This window comes from Scophthalmus maximus, chromosome 17 (assembly GCF_022379125.1).
Source record: "Scophthalmus maximus strain ysfricsl-2021 chromosome 17, ASM2237912v1, whole genome shotgun sequence".
In the NCBI taxonomy this organism is placed as follows: Eukaryota; Metazoa; Chordata; class Actinopteri; order Pleuronectiformes; family Scophthalmidae; genus Scophthalmus; species Scophthalmus maximus.
The window spans coordinates 7,205,001-7,224,886 of NC_061531.1; the positions used below are offsets into that span (position 1 = coordinate 7,205,001).

Below are 19,886 nucleotides of genomic sequence, written 5' to 3' on the forward strand. Positions count from 1 at the left end.
TAAAAGTAGCTACTTCTTAAATACTTTCTACACGTTAATGCATAAGTTTTAATAATTCAATAATATAGATTACATTTTTAACAGGTTCTATTCTGCTGTATATATATAACACTTGCATTTACTTGCATTGGAATATATTTATATTGAATTAATATATAAAAAAATATTTGATACACCAATTCTTCAATTGTTAGTCTTTGGTTTAAGAAGGTCTTAGCATACAGAGTGGGTGTTTGTGCATTGATCAATCTATCTATCTATCTATCTATCTATCTATCTATTGCACACACGCACACACACTCCTTTACTCACTGGTACAATCATGTTACTCTTAACACACTATCCTTATCCATCTATAAAGGAATAGATCAGCGTTCTCTCGGCACTGGCGGCTCTCTGAAGTGTGAGGGGAGTTCACTGACTCTGACATGTCAGAGACAGATAAAGTCCAGATAATATCGAATCCATCAGGACTGTGGGTCTGCTGCAGCGTGTGTATCAGCCAGGCAACACCAGGGCCGTGGGCCAACAATACAGTGGTTGAAGTCAGGAAAGATATCGATAATCTCTTCTCCGCTCATCTATGGTTTTGATCAATAATGGAAGAGCAACTCTCTCCCTGACTTTTTGTGTAATAGATGTGGAGGTTTTTCACCTTTCTCCTATTTGCTTGGGTCACTAGTGGAAGAAGCCGTATTTTTTTCCCCCAGTTGATGTATGACAGTAATCAATATTGTTTTATTGTATATAGTGTTATTGTCCACATGCGGAAGCTCATGTGAGACCAAATAGGAATGCCAACTGTGGTGTCGTGAAGTCCGCAGCTGCCTTTGCATGTGTGTGTGCAAATGACATGAGTTATTTTGGCACAAAATCCAAACTAGATTGCAGCAAAGACCACTTATAGACATAAAGCAACAGCTCTGGGCTGTATAGAACCATTTGTGGAAAAGCAAAGATTTTTATTTCATTCAGATTCTGTATGAAATGTAGACACACCGCCCCTTCTTTTGGCCTCGTACAGTTTGTGCCAGTAGGATTTTGACATATAAAGTGATTAAAGCATAAGGATTATAGGATTTTTAGCACGTTTAAATTCTGCATTGCCCAATCAAAAAGGAGGAATATTAGTGACACTAGTGCTGGCATATAGGATTTGGATTAGTGAAATCATGGATTTTTGCTGCTCAATTTACAAGTGCACTCTGTGCAAATTCCATATTTATTCAAGTCAAGTCAATTTCATTTAGTCTCTGAATCATGAATTATGAAGGTGCTTCACAACACCAGACGCCAACAGAGGAGGGAGCCCTTATACAAGGCACACACATGATGTGTCTGTAGAATTGACTTTGCCATGTGGGAAATCAGGGCGACAATATTTAGTAGATACATTTTGAAAATACTGTAAATGATGAAAATTAATCCAGGAAGAAAACCACCAAAACAGGCAGGGCCTGAGCCTCACAACCGCCTCTTCCACAAGGACGTGGGACGTCTACTCACACACAGATAACTTCCTGTAGATACACAGTAGACAGGTGTGGACTCTCTTGCTCCCCATGTTTTTAGAAGATTAGATTTTATTTCTGTGTCAGTCTGTGTCCTGTAAAAAGAATGACCTCGTCTGAGCAAAAAGCCTCCTATGAATCATTTTATGGTTTCATTAGAGGGCGTTTTATGAGATGTAGTGATTATGATGAGCATAATGAAGGAGGGGTTTTTCAGTGCACTGGCCCTGGATACAGATGGGACGGTCAGGCAGCCGGTCACAGGTCCGACAGAGACAAACAACCGTTCATGCTCACATTGACACCTTCTTGCAATTCCGCTTCTGGGAAGAAGAAAAAAAGAAATTCATATTCATGACCACATTTCTAAGCAGGATTGGCAGAAAAGTCTCGGTCTCTTCTTGTGGTTTGTTGAAAGGAAGAGGGACACAGAATAATAATCAGCAGACGCATACTGTTCTCACTCTGTCTGTATTTCTGCTTTTCAGAGTTGAAACAGATCTTCGCTCTTATTCCCGAACAGAACATACAGTGTAGGAGACTGCTCGCCCTCAGACACACACACGCCCAAACAGCCGGGGTTTACAGCATGTGTCAGAGTGTTTTATGGCCGAGCCATGTTTAATTATTTACCCCCGTCTTTCTCAGGCCACATTGGTGTCGATTACCACCGCACCGAGCTGCCGCCTCTCCCGAGCTCCACGTCAACGCAAATAAGATTAAACTCTCTTCTGTCTCAGAGGCTGTGGTACATCTGCTGGATGACTTAAGGCCCGCAGACCCTCTCAAGGTTCCATCGACCCGAACACTATTCCGGATAGAAACATGTCCAGGATGAATAGTGATCAGCTTCATCGCTCCACCTTGGGGATCTACTCGGTAAGTAACAGACACTGTGTTACCGTGTGCGGGTCAAAGGCTCCAACTAGACGACGAACTCGGCTGTGAGAAAACCCAAGAGGGGTCTTTTGACTACTCGCCACAGCGGTCTGTCCTGTGTCGTGACTACCTTCAGGAAACTGGGACAGTTTCTGGAGAACCTATAGACACTTTCCCTGCCTTCTGCGATGTAAAATCTCGGCTAAACTTCGCCGTATCGTTTCTGCCGAGAAAAGATGAAATGAATTTTCAAAAGAACGGGAGTATCAAGCAGTATTTCGTTCATTTGATGACATGAGGGCTGTGAGTCTTAGGTAGTCTGTTCTCGAGTGTTGGGGAGGGGTTGCTCATAATTACAGATTGAATTAATGAAGAGTCTTATTGATTTTTTAAAGATGGGTCTTATAATATCTCTCTCAAACATCTCTCACCAACAGAGCCTGATGGACGAGTTCAACCCGAGCCTACAGAAATTGGTTTCGCTGGGAAACAGCTATGTCCGAGCTTTCAATGGTAAGGAAAGAAAGAACGAAAGAAGGAAAATGAACCCACTTTATTTGTGTGTGAAAGTCACACACCTATCTTTATCAGTGCCATAAACTGAGCAAACAGTAAGGGTGGCGCACATGAAACGGGAGCTGTCATGCATCATTGTCACTGGAACTCATTCCAAAGTCCATGTGCCTGAAGAATATCCTGGGGCTGTTGCAGTCTTGCTTATGGGCCTGTAACCAAGGCCCAGAGAGGTTGTAATGGCCACATTGTCAACCCCACAGCTATGCAGAGGCAGAGATATAGAATATTGAATACTAGTAAAAAAAAAAAAAGGAGTAAAACTAAATTATCCCCAACTGATTAATAGCAGCACCTCTGCTCCAGAAGCCCAGCGCTCATGAAATGTTTGATTCATCGCGTTGCCACCTGAGTAGAGGCGTAACGCCAAGGACCTGTCATTATTATAGCTTTAGCCACAGAGAAGACGGTTAACTGTAGCTTTCCACCCGTCATTCTTTAGTAATTACCTTTACCACTTTTTGTTTGGAGCAAATTTTCACTAAATACCTTGGATAGTTTCTGCTTTTGGGCTTTGAACAGCAGAAATAAAGCCGTGTCAGCACCAGAGTACCATATGAAAATCGGCGTGGCCACAGACAAACCTGTATCCTCCGCTGGTTGCAAAAAGAAGTCAGTTTCTAGAAGTCTGTGAGAAGATGACCCTAAATTCATGCTTTCATTTAGGACCTCAGTTAACTTTCTCCTGAAGGAATTTATGGTCTCAATCGCTAGTTCCGTGTCTTCTTCGACACAGCGTGACGTTCATTTGGAAAACGACGGTCTCATTTAGAGTACAGTCGATGATAAGGCACGATATGCGTGTGATTGACAGCTAGTACGGTCCGATGGGCCCGGGTCGCATGCGTTGGTGGACGAGCTCTCAGTCAGGTCCATACCCCGCTCCTCCAAAAAATGGTTACCTCTGGTTTCAAAAAACCAAGATGGCGCTGGCCAGAAATGCTGCCAAACTCGAGGCTTCAGAACGCCAGCTCACAAGCGACGGTGGGTTGCCAAAGCACTAGATGGTCATGTGATTCTTCTGTGCCGCCATTTTTTAAAGTGACATATTTCCAAATAATTGTACAACGATTGCTTGTGTGTTTGGAAATTGGAATCTTAAGTTATGGAATCATTTCCCTGTTTTTGTTGACTGTGATGACTGTGTTTAACTGCTTTTATTGATTCATACATATATTGTGCCGCCCCCCTCCCCCTGAAAAAAAAAAGCTTTTCAAATGGCTATATTTCGTGCTTGTGTGTGTTTCAGCTCTTGCCGTAACGAGTGAGGCCTACTTCAGTGCACTCGCAAAGATTGGAGAGAAGGCCTTCAACACCGCGTCCTTGCGCTCCCTCGGTAGGTGCGCACACACGCGCGTTCTCGCACAGACGCTTTGTGCGATCTCACGTGTAACAAATAGAAACACAAAGACTTATTTTACAATCCAGGATGTGGGCAGTTATTAAACCAAGTAGACAAACTTCTTTCGTATTTGAGGAGCAAAGTTTACCCTCAGGTGCATACTTTACTACTCCCCTTATTACTCCTACTACTAAAGTGTGTGTGTGTGTATGCTCTTTGAAGTGTAATTGTGTGATAAGTTAATGAATGCATGTATTTCACAGTATCTATAACAATTAATGCTCATAAACATTGAAAGACTTTGACCTTCAGCTCAAACTGAAGCGTTACTTGTTTTGCTCAGGGACAGGGCAGGACGGTCCAATTACATTTACACGTGTAGCGACTGAACGATTCAAAGTGAAACTGCGACGTAATGCATGTGCGAGCCGAGTGTGTTATGTGAGTTGGAGTGGGGATCAGATGCCAGCAGGGAATATGAATAATAGATGATGACAGGCAGCGGCTTGTGCTCCGCTCACTTAACCCAGCCACTCAAAAAAACGATGGCATGTCAGGTTCAGGCGGCTGGAGCCCAAGACATTCGTCCCAACTGGATCATGAGTTTACTCTTACTCCAGGCTGCGGTGGGACTTTCTCCAGAGAGTCGGATTCTGTCTGAGATTTTTGAGTTTTCTTTTCTCTTCACTAATGTTTCTCATTTTGGGAACTGCTGGGTTTCCCCCGATAATATTCTGAGGTCTCAACCGTACTCTGTAAAGTTCCTTCAGGCGATGTCTGTTGTGATTTGGTAAAATGGAATTGACCTCAACTAAAAGGAAGGCAGGCTTGCATTTCCGAAACATTTCTTTCATTCCAATTGAAGCTTTCAGGTCACCTGTTTAGATGTGAAGGGATTATTTTGATATTTACTGTACGTGCACTGAAAGAATTCAACCAAGTCAGCTGTGCGACATGCACAAAAGTGATGGATACATCATGCATTCGTCTTCCTCAACTGTCATCTGTCATCCCTTTGGCACGGAATGTCTCGGAACACTTGAGACAGTGATTCGAATCAGCAAGAGGAAATCTGAATCGTGTTTGTTGCCAACTAGGTTTTTGATATGCAAGGAATTCGCGTTGGTGTTTTTGGTGCAAAGCAAAACAGATTCTAGCAGTAACGGAAAACTATACAATCAAATTAAATATATAAAAATAAAAAGTATTTGCAATGTGGAAATGTGGAATCTGTACAGACGATGCGGGAGAAAATGTGCTTTTACGGGTTGTGCATGAAACTAGAAATACAGAGCACTTGCACAGTAATAATGAAATTATTTGAATTATATATAATCAAAATATGAGGCGGGGGACGTTTCTTTGTATGGCACGTTTAACTCCGTGGCAATTCAAAGTGCTTTGAATGAAAATAAACAATTCTAATTAATTGCTTAATTGATTGATTTTATCCACTGGAGGCATTTAGTAAAGTGCCACTGGCATTAAAAAGTCTCAGACATTTAAACGTGTTTCACCGAAGAATCAAAATGTGTCAAAAGTGCCAGGGTTGGATAAACCAAAAAAAGATGTTATACTGCGCAAGTAAGTGTGATGCACCTGTCTTTCAGGAGATGTCCTGATTCAGATCTCCGAGAGCCAGAGGAGCCTCACCTTGGAGCTGGATGGAGTAGTAAGCAACAGCAACACTGTCCACTGTCCATCACAGCTTTGTGATTGGGATGTCACCCTCCTTGGTTCAGGTCCTCTTTCTGATTTTTTTTGTTTTGTTTTGTTATCTTTTGTTCCAGTTCCGCTGGTTCAGTATGGAGGTTCTGCAAGAGATGGACAATAACGTCAGACTGGACAGGGATTACATATCAGTGAGTGACGTATGGCCACCACGTGGTCCAAATGGATCCTTACAGAATGAGAATCGATGTAATTATGTCCAGGGATGAAAATTGGAATTATAACTGGGAGTACTAATGAAACCTATGAATACGGCGTGTGGCCCTGGAGTGTGTTATTCAATTATTTAATTAATGTAGCAATGTGGTTACCTTAGCTCTCACACACACACATCCACCGGATTGCCAATTTGTGGTGAGTTTCCACAGGCGCGATATGAATTATTTGTCACGCAGGGCAGCAGGAATCATTATGAGATGGAAGTGCACAACCAGGCTGTAGCTCTGGAGAGGCATCTGAGGAGAGGAACCAACCAGGTCTGTGTTTCTCACATTCTGCACCATGTATGTGTATGTATTCCTTCCTGTACAGTAGATATGTATATATACTGTATATATGTATTATGTGTATCCTCAGGATTCTAGTGAGTATGTGCAGTTCCTGAGGGAGAGCCATGGAGAGGCTCTGAAGGAGGAGGAGAGGAGATATCGCTTCCTGGCTGAGAAACACTGTGGACTGATACAGTCCATCGCCCGCCTCATGAATAAGGTATGCCAACTTTTAAATAGCACTGCTGAGCTCAATATTCTACAGTTTGTAGAACTTATGGGGCGAAACGGGTCAGGCTTGTCCCACAGCTCACTGCGACGGCAGGACGATAAGAAGGAGGAAATCGCGAAATACTTCATGCGGATGATTAATGATCATGTGGGACTTTTGAAACGAGTGTCACCCACAGAGCAGCAGGTACAGAGTCAGGGCTGACAGGACCGTGTGTTCGAACAGGGACAACTCTACTGACTTAAATACACATTTTACTGCGAACCAAATGCTTCCGGGATTTGGGGATGCTTGTTGTTTTCATTTATAGTTTTCATAATAACTCCGTCATGAAACCCGCCGAGCTGTACCAGTGATTCAGGTGTACAATAATTCACTTAACCGTTGTTTGTCTAACCCTCTGCAGTCTCACTGTTGGCTGCGACGACACTGGCCTCGTCACCTTTCATACCGCCCACAAATGAAGGCAAACCATATAAATGCATGTTACCGTGCCTCACTGTGAACCAGAGTTAGAAACAGCACATGTTGCAAAAATGACGTCTAATATAGTTCCCAGATTAAGACAAATAATCTCCTTCTTTTAGAGCGACACACGGATATGTTAGCCCATTTCCAGCCCACAATGAATCATAGTGAAAGATATAAAGGGTAATGATAAAATATAATATTTTAACAACATTAAGTCTTTAAGTTGTTTTTTTTAGTTGTATTGAGCTTCCATAGCCCTTAATTAAGTTTTAATCCTGTTGATGCAAGATTTATGTGTTGCACACAAGTGGTAGTTAAACAAAAAGGCTGATGATATTGTTCCCCCTCACATTTACCCATAAAAAGAAGCAGGCCAATGTTATGTGGATAACTAATAACTTCAGCAGATATTTTGCCTCATAGTGCATCAACATACATTTGCGTAAACCTTTTGCATTATTTTCTGCCAAATGAGTATTAACGTAAGCTGCTGCGTAAGTCAGTTAGCTCTCACTTACTAATGAGAAATATATATATATGTGTGTGTGTGTGTGTGTGTGTGTGTGTGTGTGTGTGTTTGTTTGTGTGTAATGTGTGGCAGATTGGTGGTTCGTTCCAGCAGAACAGAGCAGCCTGGACAGAGGAGGTGAACGCCACCAGAGAACCCGAGGCCAGACGTCGCGCCGCCGTTGACGACACAGTGAGTTCAGGGTTTATAGAAATCAACCGCTTGGTGTGAGACACACTGCATAATCCTGTGTCTGGGGAATGGACTGAGAGAAGTGCCATACGATCGGCTTGGTGAAATAGAAAAGTGAATTTGAGCCACATATGACTTTTAAAGTTACTGTATGGAGCTGAATTTTTATGAATTCATAAGCAGATTGTTAGACAAGATAAAATGGAGATGGGACTGAGTGTTTTCCACAGCAGCCTTTTTCTAATTCCTCCAGACACAAAGTCAGTCAGTCACCAGTGAATTGCCGCAGTGATTTATTTTTGTGAGAAGGGTGCCCTCTGGTGGAGGAGCTCGGCTCCTGCCTCGATTTGAAACCATCAGACTGAATTGCGTCTGTCATGAGGCCCTTCACTGTGACAGCAGAGCTTTTGGAGGATTAAACCTGTAGCCGGAGTAGAAAGACAGAGATTACAGATTGAAGGAAGAGAATATAGGATAAGACTATTTTACCTGCCCAAACACTAACTTCAATTGAAGCTACTATATGCAAATAATAATGTGAATTCTGGGCCCTGTAAATAATCAGAACATAAGCCGATTGTAGCATTGTTGAGGATGAATTCAGAACAGTGGGATCATCAAGGATGATATACAGACTGAGCTAATGGCTGAAAATTGCTATTCAGGTAAACAACGCAGACGCCCCTTAAAAGAAACCCCGTCGGTCTCAGCCTGCTCCTCGCTGGAGAGTGACACGCCAATGAACCCGACAGATCTCGCATCCGGCAGTAATAACAATCAGAGGATTAACATGGATTCTGTGTTTGTTTTGGTTCGATGTGGGATTTATCCCCGTCTATAACAGAGCGACGCCCGTGATCCACTTCTGGCCGAGATTTGAGTTGTGCTGCGTTCACACGACATACATTACTCCTGTCGACGTACGCCACTGTGCAACCTAACCTGTCTCTGTGCCAAGCCACGCCAATCACCTGCTAGCAGCACACTGTAAACACTGACACCTATATTGCTTGTATTACAAGCTGTCAATCCTTTTTAAAGTTAAAACTGAAATTGGGCAAACAAATCAAAAATAATAAATAAAACCCCCTCTGTTTGCTTTAACCTTTGCACCGTAAAATGGAATGTTATACTCACCCCATGTAATTCATTTAGAAAATAATTTAATTATTTTAGAACCTAAACAAATGAGTTAAGTTAGTTTTTGATTCATGATAATGTATACCAAAAATACCTTTACATTATGACTTATTACTTTACATGATCTTAAAATAGGTTTACAGACGTATATGTCTCTTTTTGTTTTTGCAATGTAACGTCATGCAGACATCAATATCAATTGATCTTTTTACCTAAGTCTTGCCAAACAAAAGAAATATTATATTTGTCAAAATGTGTACCGTAATTCCAGCGAGGCCACACTCAGAGGGATTTCTCAGTAATTATGTCCTGAAATGTGGAAAATGTTACGGCCGACGTCTGTGCCTGCAATTTAAGATCGCAGCTTCAACCTCCGACGGAATGAGTGAATGACTGACCAATTTTTGTTCACTCTGATCGTGTCAAAAGTTTTCCACAAACAGTATTATTACCTGCCTGGGCATTCAAAATTACCACTGCAGTTTTTTCGGCCTGGACGTGTGAATATTATTGTTGATTTTATAGATGGAGGTAAAGAGGGAGGAGATCAGAAAGAGCAGAGAGGACCTGCGCCTCGGTAAAATACCATCAAGAGGTGAGTGGTTCATTTAAACAGGTTTAGTTGAAAACGCACACGCACACACACACACAATGATACAATGAACAGGTCAACCTAACACATTTTTAAAAAACTTTTTTTCATATATGGTTTGTGTCCGTTCTTTCTGTAATATTAATTTTCATGTGTAAATCATTTGCAGCGGCCCACAGTGCCTCTGCCTGTATATCAGTAATTTTGCCTTCACTCCAGCAGCCGCTTTATCTCTCTCTAAGCCTTTTATCTGTTTCTCTCCCCCTCTCCCTCGTCCATCTATCTCTCCCTCTTCATATTTCATGCCTCCTCTTTTGTGCTTTCCTCCGCTGAAAGTCAGTCTAATTATTGAGCGTGGTTTATCTGCAATACAATTAGATACAGTGACAATGTATGAAAAACAGAAAATAAACTCCAGAATAATAAAGAGTGCACCTCCTCATATGCCACCTCCTTCATAAAGCAATGGACTGCCATCCTCCGCCATCGTATAAAAAATAATAATCCATAGTCTAAAATGTTTAGTAGTCTGCTAATCTCCTGCGTTGTGAACACCAGGGACATAAATAAAGAAAAAAATCTTCTTTTAAATTTCGAATTAATCATTTCACCGGAGATTCTTTATGTGTGTATCAGCCGACTAGCGAGCAGTTTCTCTCGGTTCCTGCTGTGTGTGTGATTCATTTTTCATCTCTCCAGCCCCGTCTCCCCAGGAGAGCATTTCTCGCTCTCTGGCAGACTCAGTGGGAGGTGGCGGTGGAGCGCAATATACCAGGGCCCTGGTTGCCCACCAACCGGCCGGCTCCAACCCCACCTTGCTGCCCTTCGACAGGGGAGAGTTAATCACTGTGATGGTCCAACAGCCCAGGAACGGCTGGCTGTACGGGCGCGCTGACAGCAGCTCACGGTGAGAGATGCCCCTTGTCCCAGTGTGTGTGTGTGTGTGTGTGTGTGTGTGTGTGTGTGTCTTCACTGTCCTGTACATGTCTGTCGTTTAAGTAACAACTAATCCGTTACATTAATGTTCTCTCTTCTTCTGCTGTACTGCTATGATCTCCAGTAACCATTTTTTGTGTGTGACAATTTCAAAATAAACACAAAATAAAATGTATTTAGGCACAAGCAGTTCTTTTAGCTAAATTTTAACATTGGCACGGCAACATGGCTCACAATGACAATGCTAAATTGTGAATTGGTCTTTATCTGTACTGTTAAATATGTCAACACTTAACAGTGCCAAGGAGATTCACAACCAATCCACTCTAACTCTAACATCTTTTTCTATTATTTGCAGTCAGGGATGGTTTCCAGCCTCTTTTGTGGAACCAGTGGATGATCCTCCCAAGTCAACCAGCTCCAGGTGAACTGATACACCGAGGACCAAACCTACCGCACAGCCTTCGCCTGTCAAACCTGATGCACAATTTATTTTTGCCGCTCCTCCGGGCCCTATTGTTTTAAAAAGAGGCCTGGAATAATAACTTGAACCATTTTAGATATTTGGGTGACCCATTGCTCTGAGGAAAAAACTGACAGAGCGTTTCAACTAAAACACTGCTCACTGTGTCACTGTGGAAATCTCAAGTATTCAACAGACTAAAGTTGCACTCAGTAGAGTGCATTGCTCTTCACCAAGATCCATGGATTATTTCCTCGGAAGTCTGCGAAAAAATTGTCAAAACCCCCCAAAAACGAAAACAAAGCAAAGCCATATCTTGCAATGTTCGAGAAGTGATATACGAATTTCCTGAATCCGCCGATTTGTCCGCATCCACGCCAAAATTGAATGGGTTCTATTTTGTCCCGAGTCCCATCCTTCACCACGTTTCGTGGAAATTCGTTCATCAGTTTTTGCGTAATCCTGCTGGCAAACAAACAAACAAATAAACAAACAAAAATGGACAGGTGACAACATAACACAATGTATGAGGCATAATAGGCATAACAGGAAGAGAGATGTTTGGTGTCAAATGACAAAACAGATATCATATACTGCCCTCGACTATGAAAACACAGCAACGTTTTTCGCGTGATTTCAGAAACTCCACCCTCCGAGGCAGCAGCAGCAGCAGCAGCAGCATGAGCAACCTGTTCGACCAACAGAGGAGCAGCAGCCACAGCGGAGCCGCGCCCCCGCCGCCTCCCCCTCCCCCTCCACCGACCTCACCTCTTTCTTCATATCAACACTCTGAGATGCAACCGCTCGCGCCCACTCCCGACAGAAGGGCCGAGTCAAACGTACAAAACAAGGTATGGCGATCGAGTCGGTCCGTGTGGTGGATCGATCAGCGTAGTGACATTGCCGTGAGATGTGACTCTGACTGTCTTCAGTTTGCCCCTCACACTGTCACTACGGTTCTTCTGCAGTCTTTTCAAAGGCACTTTTTTAACAGACCACCTGTTCTCCACCTTCGTAAAAGTTCTCACTAGTGACTAAGGTTCATGATAGGCTGCCGGAGCTTTACACATCAGTTCAAGACCCATTAATAAGAACTCCTTGTCTGTTGCCAGGCTGCGAAAAAAAATCCTTCTGGCTGCATGATGTTCGTCCTTTCTCTCTGACAGCGATACCGCTCTAAATACTTTAGCAAAATTCTTATTGTTGTTTCTAATGAGCCATCCAGTGTGCATTTATAAATGTTAATAATTCATTAACACTATACTTAACTGTATGCAGTCAGGTCAATAACTAAATGCAACACTTTTTCTAGAAATGCAGCTATTATAACATGGAGCCGCTCTTATTAAGTTTTTTTAAACTGATTCTCTAATGATAACCAATGATAATGCTGTTGGTCACAGCTCATTACCCCCCATATAAATGCAAGCATAATTAGAAGTTATAATGACATGTCTCATTGCTCTGTTCTGTTTTTGGTATCAGAACTTCATTATCAACAAGTTGCTGTGGAAGTCTACTTAAAAGCTTGTTGTGTCCTGAGTATCAATGGGTGAACATGTACTGATAACCTTTAAGTTTTTCTCCAGTGCAGATGGCGAGACGATGTGAAATCACGGCTCGTACTGTAGTGTAGACCTTTGATGGCTTTTGCCGATCTGTCCAGCAGGGGCACTGCGGCAAAGTGCTGTTCTCAATGACACCACATCCGTCTTTTTGGTGGATGCAGGGCGGAAGCTCCAGCTGCTGATGGTGAAGGGCCAAGGGGGTCGTGTGCATGCATACGTGTGTGTGTGTGTGTGTGTGTGTGTGAGCTTCTTTTTGTCAGATTCTTTTGAATGCTGTGCTTTCTACGCTGCTCTGCAACAAAACCCTCTCCCAATAGGCTTTCTGTCACCAATGTGCAGGGAGGCTTTTGACAGGATGGAGCTTTAGGTGATGAATGACCCGTCGACAACTTTGATATTTTGTTCTACAGATCAAAATCATTACATTATTATAATGTTCGAAAAATGGCAAAGGAAAACTGTGCTCTCACCTTTTAAGTATTTTAACCATGAAACCTGATCTTACGCCATCATCGTCAATTATCTCATGAAACAGTAACAATAGAGCTGTAGTAATTAGTTGGAGCCCTAAATGATAATTCTGTGTAACATATATATTTTATAGTGGGATATATATAGATTCATTTTCCTCTCTGTTTCCGTGTGATCTCTGTTGCTGATCCCTTGTTCATCTCAAAACAGCTAATTTGGCAGCGTGCGTGTCAAATGGACACACACTGATGTGTGTGTGTGTGTGTGTGTGTGTGTGTGTGTGTGTGTGGGTGGGGCAGCACGCAGCACAGCACATCAGTGAGCAGCTTGTGGGAGGACCGGCTGAAAGCAGAGGGGCCGAGGGGGCGAGGGCCGGAGGTTGCCGAGCCTCCATTAGTGCATGTGTGTACATTAAGTATTTTGGACTGACCCCTCACTCACCCGTCCCTCTCTCATCTTTTTCCCGTAGCGATCGCAACCACATGGATCACAGCCGAGTGATCACAACCGACTCTTCCCGAGGTAGGAACAATGTCACTGCGGCTCTGCTTTTAAAAGCTCCGGCACGTTGTTAGATGCTCAAATGGAGGCCACTCGTCTTCTCTCCCAGAGAAACTAATGATATTTTTTTGAAGTATACCACGAGCCCATTAAACCAGGGCAGTGATCTAAATAGCACAGAATGACTTTCTCTCCATTAGACTTTGAAGTGCGGTTCAGTACTGAAACCATTTCAGTTATGGCCGTTTGGGAGCCGTGACTATCGCTCTCACTTCAGGTGGACAGTTTGCCCGATGATGCTTGTGCAGTTTGAAATGCATGTGCTCATTTCTCCTGCTATAACCTTCTACCTCATTGTGGGCCAGAGCGTTTTCTGATATTGGTTTTCTCCACTCTGTCTCTTTTTCCTCCCCTTTCAACCCCCATTTGCCTCTCTTCTCTCCTCTTTTGGCTTTGAAGGGGCACCAACCCATTCGCAACAGTTAAGTTGAAGCCCACCGCCACGAACGACAGATCGTCCCCATGTCTCTATCGCAGATGACACCTTGACCCTGAACAGTTCACTCATGACCTTGGGTCAAAAACTGAGTAAGTGGATGTTATATAATATGACACGAGTCCTACTGCACACAGACACACGGAGTAAATACATTTGAATACGCTGAGAATTCTTTGGTTTGCGCTCGGATTTTAGACATTTATTCTTTAGATCTTGGTAAACCAACAACCAACGTAAAATGATGCTGTCTTTATGTTTTTAAATATATATATATCAGTTTCTCTGCTCTGTGATATGTAAAATAGCACGAATGAATAATGTAAACTAAGATGTGTATTGATCTGACCCGCTGCTAAATCCCCGTTCCTCCTCAGATGTTTGATCAGCTGAAGAGATGACTTGACTTGATTATGATCTTAATGCTTAGGGGTGAACACTTTATGCCATGCAAAGGTGGAAAATGTTTCAATGATCTTCTCTGTTATATATTTTTTGTACTGCTTCTATCATTTTTTCCTACATTCTCCACATGTGAACCAAGATGATTGCTAAATATGAATTGCATTACAAATGTACCGTACCGTAAAAATAAAAGGCTGATGGAGAATGAATGATGTAACCTCTGGCGGACAATGTAATATCTTGTAAAAATAGAATAATATGTCTGAGGCAGAGATGTAATGAAAAATGCAACACGTTCATGGATTATGTAATACCTTCTTTATAGCATCATCTAATTACTTTAGCCGATCTGTTCAAGCTGCAGACTTCATAAGCAGTCGGCTTTTACAGATGGTATAATGATCATTTGTTCTATGATGAAAATAACTAACAAATGTAAGCTATTACATCATAAGAATATACTAGTATATATTATGTATTATGAAAAAGAAAAATCTTCTAAACCGGCTCCAACGTTTTTTTGGAGCCGATGAGCTTCATCTCTCATAACAGGAAGCTGGTTGACAAAAGTTTATACGGGCCTCATGTCATACTCCTGTCATATGGTTATTAAAATGCCATTTTATAACGTTTTGACTCTTCACTTCTTTTGAATATGGCGACTAACTAGCTGCTCCTGAACGAGCGAATGTCTTCCGGACATTTATCTGAGCTTCACCCTAGTGAAATGTTTGGATAATGTCAGAGTGAGACCACGCGAGTGTACAGCAGGAAAATCTCTGGAAGATTCATGGCGAGTGCGAGTGCGCGCACTCCACAGACGCCAACCTTCGCCTGAACGTGACTGAAATTCTCTTGCTGTCGTGAACGTGTCCGACTCCTGCTGCGTTTCGCACTACTGTACATGAAAGGCAGACCACGAGAAATGTCCGTAAAATTGGGACATGCGAACATTTTCCGGAGTTCATGTCTGAAAACAGCCCATGTTAACCGCAGTCCTCTTCCCAGCATTCCCCTCTCTCCAGTGACCATTTGTCTCCCTCACGAATCACACCGACCTTAACTCTCTGTGCTTTTCTGAGCTACACTGAACTCAGCATTTATGTCAGTGTCAGCCTCCGAGCTTCAGATCTGTGTTTGTTTGCCCAGGCAGTAAAATGGCCTACTAAAGAAGATCAGGATTCCCACGTTGCCTGTCTGGGTTCTCCGCTGGGGATACTTAACCCAAATTGAACCTCAGTGTGAGTCCAATTCTGCTAATGGCTAGACGGCATGGTTCTGTTAAAGCAGCACAGTGCTTATGAATAAAGACTCTTATACATGGAATAATGGCCTCCGCCTCCCTGTCTCCCCCAGTGAAGTTCAACTTATGATGTAATGTGCACTGGCAGGAAGAGGCTCATCGGCCCGGTGATACTGCAGACAGGTGTCCTATCCTGCTTAGACCACACAACCAGGGCTGGTGAAGGAAAGATGGGGGGAACTTTGCACCTCTTAGAGTACATTATTAGATCGGTGTCAAGATAGGCTTCAGTTGTTGTGCTTGGTAAGGGTTGGTGACAGCGAAAGAGAGGAAGGTAGGAAGAAGGACAGAAGGAAAGTGTGACATCCGGAAAAAGAATCCCAACAAAGGAAGGAGTGATCACAAGAGTCCGAGTGAGTCGGTGTTCTTGAGGCTTTTTAATTTTTTTATTTTACTTTTTCACAGCTTGACCTCTTTCTTCTTTTGGTATGTTTTACAACAGCTCATAACCAGCGGGGATAGGGACGGAGAAGTATGAATAGATAGTAGGGGTGATGGTGTGGGAGGGGAGAAGAGGGGAGCAAATTCAGATAGGGAACAGTGTGAAGGGAAATCGACAGAGAAGGGGAAAAACAACAACACGAAGTAAGAGGGGAAGTGGTGGCTAAGAGAAAAAGAAATATAAGAATAGGGTGAAGTGGGACATACATAAGGGAATGAAGGTCTTTCTCTCAATATATTCTATGATATTCTCTTTTTTTTATTTACTACTAAATGCTAGAATGTGATGTTTATTCCTGCAGGCAAGTTTTATATCTATATGTAAACACAACAACAGTTTGTATAAAAAGGATAACATAAGTAGGATGAATATAACTCGAGGATATGAGAATATTTGAGGATGTGTGGATAGGGGGGAGGGGGAGGGGGGGTCGCACACAGAAGTGTGTGGAGCAGGAATCAACTGCAGTCTAGTGGGCTGGGAGTCAGGGGGGGGGGGGGGGGGGGGGGGAGCCAGGATGCTGCGATGGTTAGGAGGTGATCTTGAAGCACTAGTAATTCACACTACGGGTGACTCTTCATTCTTTCACCAGTGCAGCAAATTCTGCAAGAGAAGAAGAGAAAATTACAAATTAAATAGTTGTCAGAATGTTCCCCCATTCCCCAGATATGTATTTCATTGCATCATTTTGCAACCCTTTTTTTTTCAAAGTGTGTATTGCTTTAGAATCACTTACTGCCCCTTTAAATGGGACTGAATATTATCTGTCTCAAGACCGTAGTCTGAAATCTCATGGACTTAATGAAGCTGATGTTGCAATTTGTATAGCCAGTGTGCGTGTGTGTGTTTGTGTGTGTGTGTGTGTGTGTGTGAGAGAGAGACTGTCTTCCATTGTGTGTTGTCTGTTTGGGTGACCCTAATGGCCTTTGACGTTGCCGTTTACCATCAACTCCAATCTTGCCGTCTCCATCCTTGTCGGCTGCTTTTAAAAATTTTTGGGTTTCTTTGTCTGTCAGGTCCCTGCCATCTTTGGCAAAACCCTTCAGGACGTATCTGGTCAGAGACAGAAAAGCAGAAGGAACCTGTGTCATGGGACGCCAATGCTTTCTGCGCGGCAAGCGAGCATTTGCTGCCATTTTTTCTGGTTTTGCATGCGGCCGTATATCTATTCGTCTCACTTGAGCTCCTCCTCCTCTATGAAGCCGCTGTTGTCGGCATCCAGCACCGTGAAGACCTTCCTCACATCGTCAAAAGGCTTGGCCTTCAGACCCACCATCTCGAAAAACTTCTTATGGTCAAAGGAGTCAGCAGCTGCACACACACACACACACACACACACACACACAGACACACACACACACACACACACACACACACACACACACACACACACACACACACACACAGCACAATATTAGAATGTCGCAGGCTCTTCTAAAATCCACAATGTTGAAATGTTTCCTAACTGCATAAAAAGACGTGTCTCTGTTGCACACTTAGCAGATAATAGGTTTGAAATACCTCACGTGGGTAAATTGTGCATCCTCATTAGCACAAGCTGAGGCACGAGACTACTCTCGAAGTTTCTTTGAGTTGCTGAAAGTTGCTTGTTCTCTGCTGATCTCGGTGATGAGGCCCGAAGGCAAAACATTTATTGTAATGAAGCCGCCTTGTAATTGAACAGTGTTACAGTTGCAGATTGAGAACATGTGTTTGCCAGAGGATCCATCAGTTCTAGGTCATGGAGCTCACTACCCCCTGTGTATGTCTACACTGCACAAGCAAACACACTGACTTTAAGTGTGCACGTGGAATTCTATAGTGTTTGTGTTTTTATGATAAAATGTTTTAGCCAATATCTTGTTCCAATGGAGTTTTAAAAATATAGTTTATAGAATTTAATTGATTTTCCCCATAGGCCCTTTTTCTTTTTTTTTACATCATTGAAGTGCTTTACCTGCAAATGCATGTAGAGCCTTCTTGATGTCATCAGTGTTGAGGATGCTGCTCATTGCCATCTTGGCTGTTGGGGAAAAAAGACAGGGAGGAGGAGACAGAGGAAGGACAAGTTAAAAGCCAAGGTCACTAGAGAGCATGGCGACAACCCAGAGACGTTCTCGTATTACACCGGTGACACCCTAGAAGTGGAGCAGGGAACCAGGACGTGTGAGAAGGAGGTGATGAGTGACAGAATGAATTAGTGGCAGTCCAGGAGGAGTGACAAAGGGAGGCAGAAATACAGTGTAGCAGGATGGTGTTGAGAGAAAGAAAGACAAGTAGGTTTATTTGTGTTCTTATGGGACATCAAAATCAAGGAAAATGTTAAATGAATGAGGGAGAGGAGCAGTGTGTTTTTTGTGTGTGTACTGTGTGATGTTACTGAGCTGTCGCAGGTGAAAGCAGGGCATGGGGCCAGAAACAAAGTCAGCGTGGGATTAACAGGCCCGCCGAGTGTCCTGCTGTGTGTGAAATACCACAGGTGAACTCAGTTTGTCAGCCCGGGGTCGGACGGAGAATCGCCTTGTACCTCACACTGTGAAAGGTGAGTCTCTGCCACTTATCACCACGTTGAATCCTCTCCTCTGTTGCTATTGCAAACACACCCACCCACACACACATATATATATATATATATATATATCTATATATATTTGTTGAACGCACAGCTAGGCAAACGCAAACAATCTCCAAGCGCATTGGCAGAGGAAGAACATCCAGGCGGCTGTGATGTAGAGAAGAAGAGTTGAGTGGCATGTGGATTAGCGGATGTGGTGCTGTGATCTCACTTTGCTCACTGTGGTCTGGCAAACCTTGAAAGGGAATCGCTCGGGGCCGGACATCATTTCAAGTGGGCCGCACATCAGACAAATCACACTTCACCCGGGCATTCGCACAAACCACACCTCTGCCTGAGCACCCATCAGTGGGCTGTTGGGGTCTTTACTCCCTGCAGTCAACTAAAAAGAAAAGAAAAATTTCTTTAGCCATCTACAGAAACGAGTTTGCCACAGCATTTGATGCGGCCAAGGGATCGCCAGAAGTGATTCTGATCGATCCAGTGGGGATTGTGAGTGCATGTGTCAATTTTCATGGCTGTCCATTAGGTATTTGTTGAGACATTTTATTGTAGAGTAAAATGCATTGACTGACTGTGAGCTGGCTGAAGAACTCAACTTGTGAAGTTGAGTCTGGCTTTGTGAGGCTACTGGGATCCTCTGAAGGAGAACTCGCCGGAAACCCCCGCCCTACATGCTCCAAGGTTAGTTTACTGCAATGGGCCATAGAGCTCTGGTATCAAATATACACACATATACTGTACGGAGATGTACTCAGTGGTATCTTCGTGCAATACTGTAAAATCAATGAAAGATCTTTTAACTTTAAATGTGATCTTGAAGTGTCCGGTAGAAAGGTCAAAGAAATAACACTGTCATTACCCCCTCCAGGGCCATCATCATCATCATCATCATCATCATCATCCTCATCACTTTGTTCCCTGTGTATATAGCATCTAACACTGAGCTGGCTGAAATCATCACTCTCTGTCCTTCCCCGTGTTGGATATCGTACAGATCACTCATCATTCACCACTTCACACTGCATCATGCCTAGAGCAGAGTAACCGTTGTAATAGCATCTGCC

At 43.1% G+C, this 19,886-nt stretch overlaps 2 protein-coding genes across 4 annotated transcripts in view; one reads left to right on the top strand and one right to left on the bottom strand.

Moving 5' to 3' along the window:
- The window catches only part of baiap2l2a (BAR/IMD domain containing adaptor protein 2 like 2a), a 24,133-nt gene extending 9,006 nt beyond the window's left edge, over positions 1-15,127 (top strand). The window contains exons 1-15 of one of the 2 annotated variants that reach the window (XM_035614887.2): positions 1,829-2,390; positions 2,828-2,903; positions 4,213-4,299; positions 5,916-5,977; positions 6,096-6,167; positions 6,432-6,512; positions 6,613-6,744; positions 7,829-7,927; positions 9,593-9,662; positions 10,359-10,566; positions 10,954-11,019; positions 11,699-11,909; positions 13,567-13,619; positions 14,058-14,186; positions 14,472-15,127. In XM_035614887.2, coding sequence (XP_035470780.2) covers positions 2,337-2,390; positions 2,828-2,903; positions 4,213-4,299; positions 5,916-5,977; positions 6,096-6,167; positions 6,432-6,512; positions 6,613-6,744; positions 7,829-7,927; positions 9,593-9,662; positions 10,359-10,566; positions 10,954-11,019; positions 11,699-11,909; positions 13,567-13,619; positions 14,058-14,139 — 1,353 coding nt within the window. In that variant the 5' untranslated portion in view covers positions 1,829-2,336 and the 3' untranslated portion in view covers positions 14,140-14,186; positions 14,472-15,127. Of the gene's footprint in view, positions 1-1,828; positions 2,391-2,827; positions 2,904-4,212; positions 4,300-5,915; positions 5,978-6,095; positions 6,168-6,431; positions 6,513-6,612; positions 6,745-7,828; positions 7,928-9,592; positions 9,663-10,358; positions 10,567-10,953; positions 11,020-11,698; positions 11,910-13,566; positions 13,620-14,057 lie in introns of those variants that run through there. The other variant, XM_035614886.2, reaches the window with a different exon arrangement.
- Positions 15,128-16,156: 1,029 nt separating this feature from the next.
- pvalb6 (parvalbumin 6) overlaps positions 16,157-19,886 on the bottom strand; it is a 35,207-nt gene continuing 31,477 nt past the window's right edge. The window contains exons 2-6 of one of the 2 annotated variants that reach the window (XM_035614890.2): positions 19,148-19,201; positions 18,202-18,267; positions 17,423-17,555; positions 17,188-17,297; positions 16,157-16,847 (exon numbers count right to left, since the gene is read on the bottom strand). In XM_035614890.2, the coding sequence (XP_035470783.1) occupies positions 16,822-16,847; positions 17,188-17,297; positions 17,423-17,555; positions 18,202-18,262 (330 nt within the window). In that variant the 5' untranslated portion in view covers positions 18,263-18,267; positions 19,148-19,201 and the 3' untranslated portion in view covers positions 16,157-16,821. Of the gene's footprint in view, positions 16,848-17,187; positions 17,298-17,422; positions 17,556-18,201; positions 18,270-19,147; positions 19,202-19,886 lie in introns of both variants that reach the window. The other variant, XM_035614889.2, reaches the window with a different exon arrangement.